This window comes from Leptonychotes weddellii, unplaced genomic scaffold (genome assembly GCF_054177405.1).
Source record: "Leptonychotes weddellii isolate Sample4059 unplaced genomic scaffold, ASM5417740v2 HiC_scaffold_4253, whole genome shotgun sequence".
Taxonomy (NCBI): Eukaryota; Metazoa; Chordata; class Mammalia; order Carnivora; family Phocidae; genus Leptonychotes; species Leptonychotes weddellii.
This window is the reverse complement of record NW_028009157.1, coordinates 1-11,887: the sequence shown is the minus strand read 5'-3', so window position 1 is coordinate 11,887 and position 11,887 is coordinate 1. Positions and strand designations below refer to the sequence as shown.

The following is an 11,887-nucleotide window of genomic DNA, read 5'->3' as shown; positions in this document are numbered from 1 at the left end:
ACCCTCCTCCCTCTCATGCTCTCTGTCTCTCATTCTCTCTCTCGCAAATAAATAAAATCTTAAAAAAAAAAAAAAAAAATCCATGTACCATCCACATAGCCTAAGAAAGAAAACTGCCTCAGGCAGTTGAAGTGTCTTGAGCATAGCTCCCTGATTTCATTCACCTACCTCTGCACAAGAATTAGCTGTGATCCTGAATTTGATTCTTGGCATTGCCATGTATGTATGTATGTATTTAAGATTTTATATAAGAGCACAAGCTGGGGTTGGAGGGGGGCAAAGGGAGAAGGAGAAGAAGGCTCCCCACTGAGCAGGAAGCCCTATGTGGGGCTCTATTCCAGGACCCTGGGATCATAACCTGAGCTGAAGGCAGACACTTAACCAACTGAGCCACCCCGGCGCCTCCCCTTTTTTTTTTTAAGATTTTATTTATTTATTTGACAGAGACACAGTGAGAGAAGGAACACAAACAGGGGGAGTGGGAGAGGGAGCAGCAGGCTTTCCGCAGAGCAGGGAGCCCCATGTGGGGCTCGATCCCAGGACCCTGGGATCATGACCTGAGCTGAAGGCAGATGCTTAATGACTGAGCCACCCAGGTGCCCCTTATTTTTAATTGATCATTTTAATTTGAGTTAATTTTAGATTTACAGAAAAATTGCAAAAATTGTTTCATATACCTTTTACACAGCTTTCCTTTATGTTAACATCTTACATAACCATAAAACAATTATCAAAACTAAGACATTCACGTAGGTTATATTAACTATAGACTTTTTATTTGAATCTCATGAGTTTTTCCTGTAATATCCTTTTTCTGTTTCAGGATCTAATACATGATCACAAATTCTGTTAGTTGTCAGGTCTCCTTAATCTCTTCCAATTTGTGACAGTATCTCAGTCTTTCCTTGTTTGTGACCTTGATACTTTTGAGGAGTAATAATCTGTTATTTTGAAGGTTTATCTAGTGTTTTCTCAAAGTTCTGCATTATTGGAAAGGACAACACACAGATCTGCCCTTCTCAGTACATCCTGTTGGGGGGGTAGGTGATGTTGACCTTGATCACTTGATTAAGGTGGTATCTGCTGGCTTTCTCTACTGTAAAATTAACCATTTTGCCTTTGTAATAAATATCTGGGGGGGAGATACTTTGCAAATGGCATGTTTTGCAAATGGCATAACTTTGCCATGTGGCAGTGATTTTGTTTTTCTCATACCTTCCACATGTATTAATTGGAATTCTGTAAGACCTGCCTCTTTTCTCATTTGTTTATTTATTGAGTTACTTATTTATGTTAGTATAGATTCATGGAAAAAAAAAAAAAGTATAGATTCATGGGTCTTATTTGTAGGCTATAATCCAGTACTGTTATTTATTTGCTCAGGTGTTCTAACTTTGGCCACTGGGAACTCTTTCATGTTGGCTCTTAGGCCCTTTCAACGTTGCTTTTCGTTTTTGTTTTTTAGTCCTTAATTACTTCCCAGCACTACATAAGATGCTCCAGGTTCATCTTCTGTTTCCTTGCCCAAGCCCTGGAATCAACCTTTTTTCCAAGGAGCTCTAGTTCCCTTCATTGGACAATGGTATTTAGAAACCAAAAATTCTGGTTCGTAGGTATGCTTGTTGCTACTTGGATGTTACTGCTGTTAGTCCCTTTCAGAGGATAAAGCTAGGAAATGTATGCAGTATTCTAACCAATGCACATACACGTCTTTATTTCTGTATTCATAAAACGAAAACCACAAGTCTCTCCAACTCCAGTCCAGCACCATAGAATTCATTCGAGCCATCTCTCTGTGTTTCTAACAGCAAGAAACCTGACTCTTGTTATCCACAATAACTTGCTTATTCAATCCTAGTTCCATATAAGTTGATTTCAGAATTGCTAAACCATACCTCTGTGAGAAACAAATTTGCCAACTAGAGTGCAATATTTGTTCACAGTTCTTTTTAGTGTTCAGTATTTACTCAAGACATCTTCCAAAGCTATTTAGGTCCACTTCTTTCATACCCACCCCCTTCAGTGTGGCTATGTGATTCATTGGTAATACAGTCAGACTCATTTGTGTAGTATGCGTTCCATCTTTCACATGCTGGTGGATTGTTTGTTTTAAATTTACATTCAGTAGAATTCACGCTTTGTGGTGTGCAGTTCTGTGGATTTTGACAAATGTTGACAGGTATCCACTGCCACAGTTTGACACACAACAGTTACATCACCCCCAAAATTTTTTCATGCTGTCCTTTTGTTGTCAACCATTCCCTCCAACCTATGGCAACTGCTGATACGTTTTCTGTCTCTGAGTTTTTCAAGAGTTCCGTATAAATGGAAATTCTACAATATATAGTCTTGGGTCTGGTTTTTTTTTTTAAGATTTTTTTTTTTTAATTTATTTGACAGAGACACAGCGAGAGAGGGAACACAAGCAGAGGGAGTGGGAGAGGGAGAAGCAGGCTTCCCGCCGAGCAGGGAGCCCAATGCGTGGCTCGATCCCAGGACCCTGGGATCATGACCTGAGCCGAAGGCAGACGCGTAACGACTGAGCCACCCAGGCGCCCCGGGTCTGGTTTCTTTCATTTACCAAAGGGCATTGAAGATTCATCCATGATGGGTGAATCAATAGTTTGCTCCTTTTTATCATCAGTAGTATTCCATTGTGCAGATGTACCATTGTTCATTTATTTACTAGCTGAAGGACATTGGGTTGTTTCCATTTTTTGGCAATTATGAATAAAACTGCTGTAAACATTCACTTACTGATTTTTGTGTGAACGTGTTTTCATTTCTCTTGGTAAACACCTAGGATTACTGGGTCATAAGGTAGGTATATATTTAAATTTACAAGAAATTGCCAAAATGTTTTCCAAACTGACTACCATTTTGTACTTCCACCAGGAACATAATGAGAGTTCTGGCCATTTTGCATCCTTGCCAGCACTTGCTAGCACCAGTTTTTGTTCTTGTTTTTTTCAGTTTAGCAATTCTAGGTATATAGTGCTATCTTGTGGTTTTAATTTGCATTTTTCTCATGACTAATGGTGTTGGGCATCTTTTCATATATTTATTTGCCATCTTTATATATTTTTAGAAACGTGGTTCAAATCTCCACTTATTATTTTCCTTATTATTTGGTTTTGAGGGTTCTTTATTGTGGATACAAGTCCTTTGTCAGACATTGTATTTGTATTTTTTGCACCTTTGTCAAAAATTAGTTGTGTGGATGTTTCTGGGTTCTCTATTCTGTTCCATTCTTCTACGTGTCTACCTTTCACTGGTATCACACTACAACTTTATATTAAGTTTAGAAATTGGGTAGTGTGAGTCCCCCAACTTTGTTCATCTTTCTCAAAACTGCTTTGACTATTCTAGTTCTTTTACTTATCCCTATAAATTTTACAGTGAGCTTGTTAATATCTACAAAAAAGCCTGATGAAGTGTTTATTGGGATTGAGTTTCATTAGTGTTCTGTAGTTGTAAGCATACAGATCGTGCATATATTTTGTTAGATTTAAACCTAACCATTTCATTTTGGGAATGTTATTTAAATGGTATTGTTTTTAAAATTTCGAATTCCATTGTTCATTACCAGCAGATAGAAATACAACTGATTTTTATGTATTGACCTTGTATCCTATAAACGTGGTGAACTGTTACTAGTTCTAGGATCCTTTTTGTAGATTCTTCGAGATTTTCTCTGTAAACAGTCATGGCTGGAATAGAAACAGTTCTGTATTTCCAGTCTGTGTGGCTTTTCTCTGTCTCTCTCTTTTTTTTTTTTTTTGCCTTACTGCACCAGTGTAGTATTGGATAGTAGCAGTAAAAGAGCACATCCTTGCCTTGTTCCCCATCTTGGAAGAGAAACATTCAGTCTTCACCATTAAGTATGTTATCTGTAGAATTTTTGTAGATTCTCTTTATAAGGTTAAGGAAGTTCCCTTCTATTCCTGGTTTGCTGAGAGTTTCTGTTTGCTTGTCTGTTTTGGTCATGAATGGATTTTGTCAAATGCTTTTTCTGCATCCATTGGGATGATCACATGGCTTTTCTTTAGTCTGTTATTATAGTAAATTAGATTGATTAATTTTCAAATGTGAAAGATAAACCTTACAAGCTATGATGTATTATCCTTTTTTATGTATTTCTGGATTGATTTGCTAATGTTTTGGTGATGATTTTTGCATCTATATTCATGAGGAATATTGGTCTGTTGTTTTTTTATGATGCCTTTGTCTGGTTTTGGCACTAGAGTAATGTGGGTCTGAAAATGAGTTGGGAATTGTTTCTACCTTTTCTGTTTTCTGAATGACATTGTGTAGAATTGGTGTTATTTTTTTCCTTAAATGTTTGCTAGAATTCAGACATTTGATAAGAAACCATCTGGGCCTGGAGTTTCCTTTGTTGGAAGGTTTTGTTTTAATTTTATTTATCTGTTCAGAGAGAGAAAGAGAGACCCCGCGTGAGTGGGGGGAGGGGCAGAGCTAGAAGGAGAGAAAGAATCCCCAGCAGACTCTTTGCTGAGTGCAGAGCCCGATACCAGGCTCCATCCCATGACCCTGAGATCATGAGGACATGAGCAGAAATCGAGTCCAAAGCTTAACCTACTGAGCCACTTAGGCGCCCCTGGTGGAAGGTTTTTAAACTACAAATTCAATTTCTTAATAGATACAGGACTTTTTAGATTATAAATTCCTTCTTGGGTGACTTGGTAGTTTGTTTCATTTGAAGACTTGATCTATTTCATCTGTGTCGTCAAATTTATGAACATAGAGTTGTCTGTAGTATTTCTTTTTGGTTTTTTTTTTTAATGTTAAGGAGATCCATACTGATACCTTCTTTTGTTCCTGATATAGTTTGTATCTTTTCTCTTTTTTTTGGTCAGTTTAGGTAGATGTTTATCAATTTCATTGATTTTCTTCAAAGAACAACTTTGGTTTCAATGATTTTCTCTATTGTTTTTCTGTTTTCAGTTTCATTGATTTATGCCTTCATTATTCTGCTTGCTTTGAGTTTAGTTTACTCTTATCTGCTTTCTTAAGAATGAAGCTTAGATGATTGACTTGAGAACTTTCTTTTCTAACGTAATCATTTAATGCTATAAACTTCCCTGTAAGCACTGTGGTGTATTCCACAAATTTTTATATATTTTCACTTAGTTCAAAATATTTTTATTTTATTATTATTATTTTTTAAAGATTTTATTTATTTGACAGAGACACAACGAGAGAGGGAACACAAGCAGGGGGAGTGGGAGAGGGAGAAGCAGGCTTCCCGAGGAGTGGGGAGCCCGATGTAGGGCTTGATCCCAGGACCCTGGGATCATGACCTGAGCTGAAGGCAGACGCTTAACAACTGAGCCACCCAGGTGCCCCTATTTTTAGCATGAACTCATGACCCTGAGCAAGACATGAGCTGAAATGAAGAGTCAGACACTTAACTGATTGAGCCACCCAGGTGCCCCTAGTTCAGAATATTTAAATTTCCATTGATTCATCCACTTTGAACCATGGATTATGTAAAAGTGTGTTTTTCAAATTTCAAATAAATGGGCATTTTTCAGCTATCTTTCTGTTAACTGATTTCTAATTTAATACTGTTATTTGAAAACACTTTGTATGATTTCTATTCTTTTTAAAATGTTAAGGTTTGCTTTATGGCCCAGACTAGGGTCTATTTGGTGAGTGTTCCATGTGTTCTAGAAAAGGATGTATACTCTGATATTGTTCTATGAATGCCAATTAGTTGGTTGATAGTGTTGTTCAGATTTTACATATCCTTAATGATTTTCTGTTTACTTGTTCTATCAATTACTGAGACGAGTATTGAAATCTCCAGTTGTAGTTGTGGATTTGTCTATTTCCCCTTTCAGGTCTATCAGTTTTTGCCTTGTGTTTTGAAGCTCTGTTGTAAGCTCAATACACCTTTAGTATTGCACTTTTTGGGGAACTGACCCCTTTATCATTATGTAGAATTCCTCTTTATTGCTGATAATATTCTTTATTCTGAAGTTTACTTTGATATTAATACAGCTACTCCCACTTTCTTTTGCTTAGTGTTTGCTTAGTTTTATCTTTTTTCATCCTTTCACTTTTAACATATTTATATCTTTATATTTAAAGTGAATTTCTTTTAAACAATATAGTTGGTATCTTGCTCTGTCAGTCAATCTAACAACCTCTTCTAAGGTATATTCAAACTGAATGTGATTATTGACGTGTTGGATTAAAATATACTATCTTGTGTACTATTTTCTCTTTGTTTCATTTTTTCTGTTTACTTTTTTCTTCTTTTTCTCTCTCTTGTGTGTTACCCAAGCATTTTAATGATCCCATTTTATCTTTTCTATGAACTTATTATTTATATGTATTTAAAATTTTTTCCAAAAAAAATTTTTTTCATAGTTGACCTAGGGTTTACAATATACATCTGTAATTAAGAGTCCACCTTAAAGTAATAAGGTATCATTTCACATGTAGGATGAGGACTTTACAAAAGTATATTCTCAATTCCTCCTTCCCATCTTTTTGATATTGTTGTGCTACAGTTTACTTTCGTACATCCTGTAGACAAACAGCACATTGCTGCTGCTTTTGCTTTGACAGTAGGCTTTCAGAGCAGAAGTCAGCAAAGCAACCATTGGCCAAATTCACCCTGCCACCTCTTTTTGTATGGCCTGCAAATTAGGAATGGTTTTTAAATTTTTTAATGGTTGAAAAAAATCAAAAGAAAAAAATTTCATGACATGTGAGAATTACATGAAACTAAAATTTCAATGCCCATAAAGTTTTATTGGAATATAGCTACAATCATTTTTTTGTTTTGTTTAAAGATTTTATTTATTTGACAGACACAGCGAGAGAGGGAACACAAGCAGGGGGAGTGGGAGAGGGAGAAGCAGGCTCCCCACTGAGCAGGGAGTCCGATGCGGGGCTCGATCCCAGGACCCCGGGATCATGACCTGAGGTGAAGGCAGACGCTTAACCAACTGAGCCACCCAGGCGCCCCTACAATCATTTCTTTATGTTTTGCCAATGTCTGCTTTCATACTTTAAGGAGAATTAAGTGGTTGCAACAGAGACCATAAGGCCCACAAAGCCTAAAATATTTGCCTTTTATAGAAAAAAATTTTTTGCCAACCTCTGTTTCAGAGCAATTAAAAATGAGAAAAAGAGGGGCACCTGGGTGGCTCAGATGGTTAAGCGTCTGCCTTCGGCTCAGGTCATGATCCCAGGGTCCTGGGATCGATCCCCACATTGGGCTCCCTGCTCAGCAGGGGGCCTGCTTCTCCCCTTCCCTCTGCTTCTCCGCCTGCTCATATTCTCTCTCTCTCTATCTCTGTATCTCGAATGAATAAATAAAAAAAACTTAAAGAAAATGAGAAAAAGATTAATTTTATTTTACCTACATTTATTCCATTTCTAGCACTCTTCTTTGTGTGAACCCAAGTTTCTGTCTGATAACCATATTCCTTCTGTCTGAAGAATTTCCTTTAGCTTTTTTTAATTGACTAAGTCTGCTAGCCCTTAACTCCCTCAGTTTTTCTCTGAGAAAGTCTTTATTTCCTCTTCATTAAAAAAAAATATTTTCTGTAGGTTAACAGGTTTTTTTTTTCTTTTAGTGCTTTAGGCACTTCATTGATGTTGGTTTGTATCATTTCTGACTAGAAGTTAACTAATTATCTTTGTTCCTCTGTATGTCTTTTATTCTCTGGCTGTCTTTAAGATTTTCTCTTTGTGTTTTTAAAAATATGGTATGCTAAGGTGTTCTTTATTTGTCTGGCATTTATCCATGGTGGTCTCTGAGCTTCTCTGGTTTCCTGTCAGTCATTACTTTTGGAAAATTTTTGGGATTATTTCTTCCTATTGCATGCTCCTCTTCCTGGGATTCTAATTATGGGTGGGTTAGATTATTTGATATTGTCCAGCAGCTCTTGGATGTCTTATTTTGTTTCCCATCCCCTGTTGTTTTTCCTTTGTATTTAAGTTGGGTAGTTTCTACTGACTTACCCAATTCTCTTCTTTGGCTGTGTTGAGTCTACTGATGAGCTAGGTGAAGACATTTCTCATCTCTGGTATTGTGTTTTGCGTTTCTGACATTTTCACTTGATTTTTTAAAAGATTTTATTTATCTGTCAGAGAGAGAGCACAAGCAGGGGGAGTGGCAGGCAGAAAGAGAAGCAGGTTCCCTGCTGAGCAGGGAGCCCAATGTGGGACTCCATCTCAGGACCCTGGGATCATGACCTGAGCCGAAGGCAGATGCTTAACCAACTGAGCCACCCAGGCATCCCTCACTTGATTTTTTTTTTTTTAATAGTTTCTCTCTCTTTGTAGAAATTACTTATCTTGCATATTATTCATCTTTTCCATCAGAGTCTTTAACATATTAATCATAATTATTTTGAATTCCCTGTCCCAACATCTGGATCACATTTGTGTGTTCTGATGTTTTCATGTACTTCAACTTTTTTTTCAAACCCAACCTAGTGTAGGATATAGCAGACACTGAGGTATATAAAATTTGTATCTGGAAATGGAAATACCTTTCCTCTTGCTAGGCCTTTAATGGAGGTAAGGGATGAGTTAATCTAGTTGGGGTTTGGTCTTGGTTTGAGGTTTGTTGCTAAGGTTACCTTTGGTATACCATAGCTATCAACTTCTGTAGTCCTACCTGGGGTGTAGAGCAGGTGCTCGTTTGCCAAGCAGTGTCTGCCTTCAGCTTTAGAACTTCTCTCTGCATTGCACCCAAGAGGAGGTCTCTGCATGCTCTTTTTTGTTCTCCTGCTCCTGTCCCTCTCCCACCGATACTCCACTTTGACTTGTTTCTAGAAGTTTGTTAGCTTGGGAGGTGGGTGGTAGAGTGTTCCTGGTTCTGGTTAGGCCTCAGGTTTAGGCAGATGTCATGTCCCTGCATCTCAGGAGGGTAGCCTTCTCATTTTTCCTGCTCCTCCTCCCTTGTAGTTCTGGAGCCAGCAAATATTCCTGCCCACCCCCCGGCATAGATTTTCTTTTTCACGTTCCCTTCCCCTACAGATTAAATATTACGCTTTTTAAGGGGAAAGCATCCCAGTGGACTCATGCCCGTACACCTGTGGTTGTTGTACCCTCTCCCAGGTCTGCACCATAACACTTCTCTTGGGGCTCTTTCTGATCTCTTCTATGAGCTTACAGAGAAAAACCTATAAGAGGACACAAACTCCCAATTTCTTTGGTCCTCTAGTAGCTCACTAGCCCATGTCTGGCCTTCACTAACTCATTAACCATCCTAACTGAACTATTACAAGTGTCTTGTTGCATCTACCCCAGGTAAGAGACCCTACTCTGCTTATCCTTCTGGTGCCTACCTCTCCTTAGATTCTTGGCCAGTAGGTTGTCCTGGGACTACAATTCTCTGATTGGTTTAGCAATATTGTAGATTGTAGTTTATCTAGTCTTTCCTTTAGAGGGTGAGTGTATTTTTTTTTTTTAATACTTACCTACATCCCCTAGTGGAAGTCAGATGTCTTTGTATTTCTACTATATTTGCAGCTATTACTAAACCATATATAAAAGAATATAAATGGTATGCTGCATGTGTTCTTATGCAGTTTTGCTTTCCATTCAACATTGTATTTGTGGAGTTCAGAAACAAAGGACAGATTATTACAGCAATAGCAATATCCAGAGGATCATCATTTGTACTGCTTCCCCTTGCCCCCAAGTCCCATGGGTGGACTGAGGTAGATGCCTGCATATGGAGTGGGTTGCATTATAGGAGAGGGACCCTGAGGTTAGGAAACCTGGAACTGTTACAGTGGGCAGTAGCATACCCTGCTTTAAGGGAGGTATTGCCTTTATTATAATAGAAAAGATGCATGACTTCCCTTGGTTCCAAAGAAAGACATGGTATCTTTTTTTTTTTTTTAAAGATTTTATTTATCTATTCGACAGAGACAGTGAGAGCAGGAACACAAGCAGGGGGAGTGGGAGAAGGAGAAGCAGGCTTCCCACTGAGCAGGGAGCCTGATGTGGGGCTTGATCCCAGGACCCTGGGATCATGACCTGAGCCGAAGGCAGCCGCTTGACGACTGAGCCACCCAGGTGCCCAGGAAGACATTATATGTACAAGCCAGAGTTGATCAGCGTTGCCACTGTGGACATTTGGGTTTGGATACTTCTTAGTTGCGGGGACCTGCCCTGTGCATTATAGGGTGTTTAGTAGCATCCCTGGCCTTTGCCCACTGCATGCCAGTAGTACCTCTTCTCCCAGTTGTGTCCACTAAATATGTCTCTAGACATTGTCAAATATCTTCAGTGGGCAAAAATGCCCCGATTTGAGAACGACTATGGTAAGCAAACTTACCCTTGTCTCCAAAGGGAGTCATTATCTTGCAAAGTTTGCTCTACAACCTTTAAAAGATAGTCTAGAACAAAGAGCAGTCATTGCCTCCTTTTGCAAGATTTGTGGAAATGCATGTTATCCATGGACCATTGTCTCCCAACATTGGTTTTAACTTAATTGCATTGTGGTTAGAGGAATGCTGTGTATGCCACTGATTCTTTGATGAGACTTGTTCATGGCCCATCTGTGGTTGGTTTTTGTAATTGTCTTAAATGTGCGTGAAGACAGTGTATTTTCTCTGTTAGGTGCAAAGTTTGGTATGTGTTGATTAGCAGATCATGACATTTCCATACAGATCTTTTATGTCTGTATAACTTTTGTCTGAGCTGCTAATTACTAAGAGAGGTATATAAGGCCTTTCTGTTGGCGAATTTGTCCATTTTCCCTTGTAATTGCTAATTTTGTATTATATATTTTGAGGCTATATTATTAGGTACATCCCCCAATTTGAGAGTTAGAACACTGTAATTTACTTCTAGGTATTTATGAGCTCTTTCCCATCCTGGGCTTCTGCCTCCCCCAACTGGGGTAGCTACTGGTCCTGTCCTGCTCTTTTTATTTTTTCCTTAAATTTTTTTATATTCCCTATTTTCCCCATTTGTTGCTTTGTGAGTTATATTCGAATTATATTCTTTAGGTGGTTTCCTTTAAAATCTTAATACACAGGACACGAGCCATGGAGGAGATGCTGCCCCTGGGCTGCAGCAAGCCGCACCTGGAGAAGCTGACCCTGGGGATCACCCGCATCCTAGAATCTTCCCCAGGTGTGACAGAGGTGACTATCATAGAGAAACCACCTGCTGAATGTCATATGATTTCTTCATGGGAACAAAAAAATAACTGCATGCTACCTGAGGATGTGAAGAATTTTAACCTGATGACCAATGGCTTCCACACGACATGGAGTGTGAAGCTGGATGAGCACACCATTCCATTGGGCAGCATGGCGATTAACAGCATCGCAAAACTGACTCAACTCAACCAGTCTTCCGTGTATTCACTCCCAAATGCACCAACGCTGGCAGACATGGAGGATGATGCACTTGAAGCCAGTGAGAACCAGCCAGAGAAGCCTCACTTTGATTCTCGCAGTGTGATATTTGAGCTGGATCCTTGGAATGGGAAGGTTTGCGTTGTCTACAAAAGAGGGAAACCAGCGTTAGCGCAAGACGCCGAGATCTGGTTCCTGGACAGAGCGTTATACTGGCATTTCCTCACCGATTCCTTCACTGCTTACTGTCGCCTGCTCATCACGCACCTGGGCCTGCCACAGTGGCAATACGCCTTCACCAGCTACGGCATCAGCCCACAGGCCAAGCAGTGGTTCAACATGTATAAACCCATCACCTACAACACAGACCTACTTGCAGAAGAGACCAACTGCTTCGTGAACAAGCTGGATCCCAGCAGAGTGTTCAAGAGCAAGAACAAGACCTTAATCCCCAAAAAGAAAGGGCCAGTCCAGCCTGCAGCTGGCCAGAAAGGGCCCCCGGGTCCCCCCTCCACCTCTAAATC

At 39.3% G+C, this 11,887-nt stretch overlaps 1 protein-coding gene across 1 annotated transcript; it reads left to right on the top strand.

Annotated features, from left to right (window-relative positions):
* Nucleotides 1-10,020: 10,020 nt before the first annotated feature.
* Nucleotides 10,021-11,882, top strand: LOC102740116 (tubulin polyglutamylase complex subunit 2-like; the record flags this gene model as incomplete). The annotated part of the gene is made up of 1 exon (XM_006742101.3): nucleotides 10,021-11,882. A coding segment is annotated over exon 1 (834 nt), but the record flags the coding sequence as incomplete, so codon positions are not given.
* Between the last annotated feature and the right edge of the window lie 5 nt (nucleotides 11,883-11,887).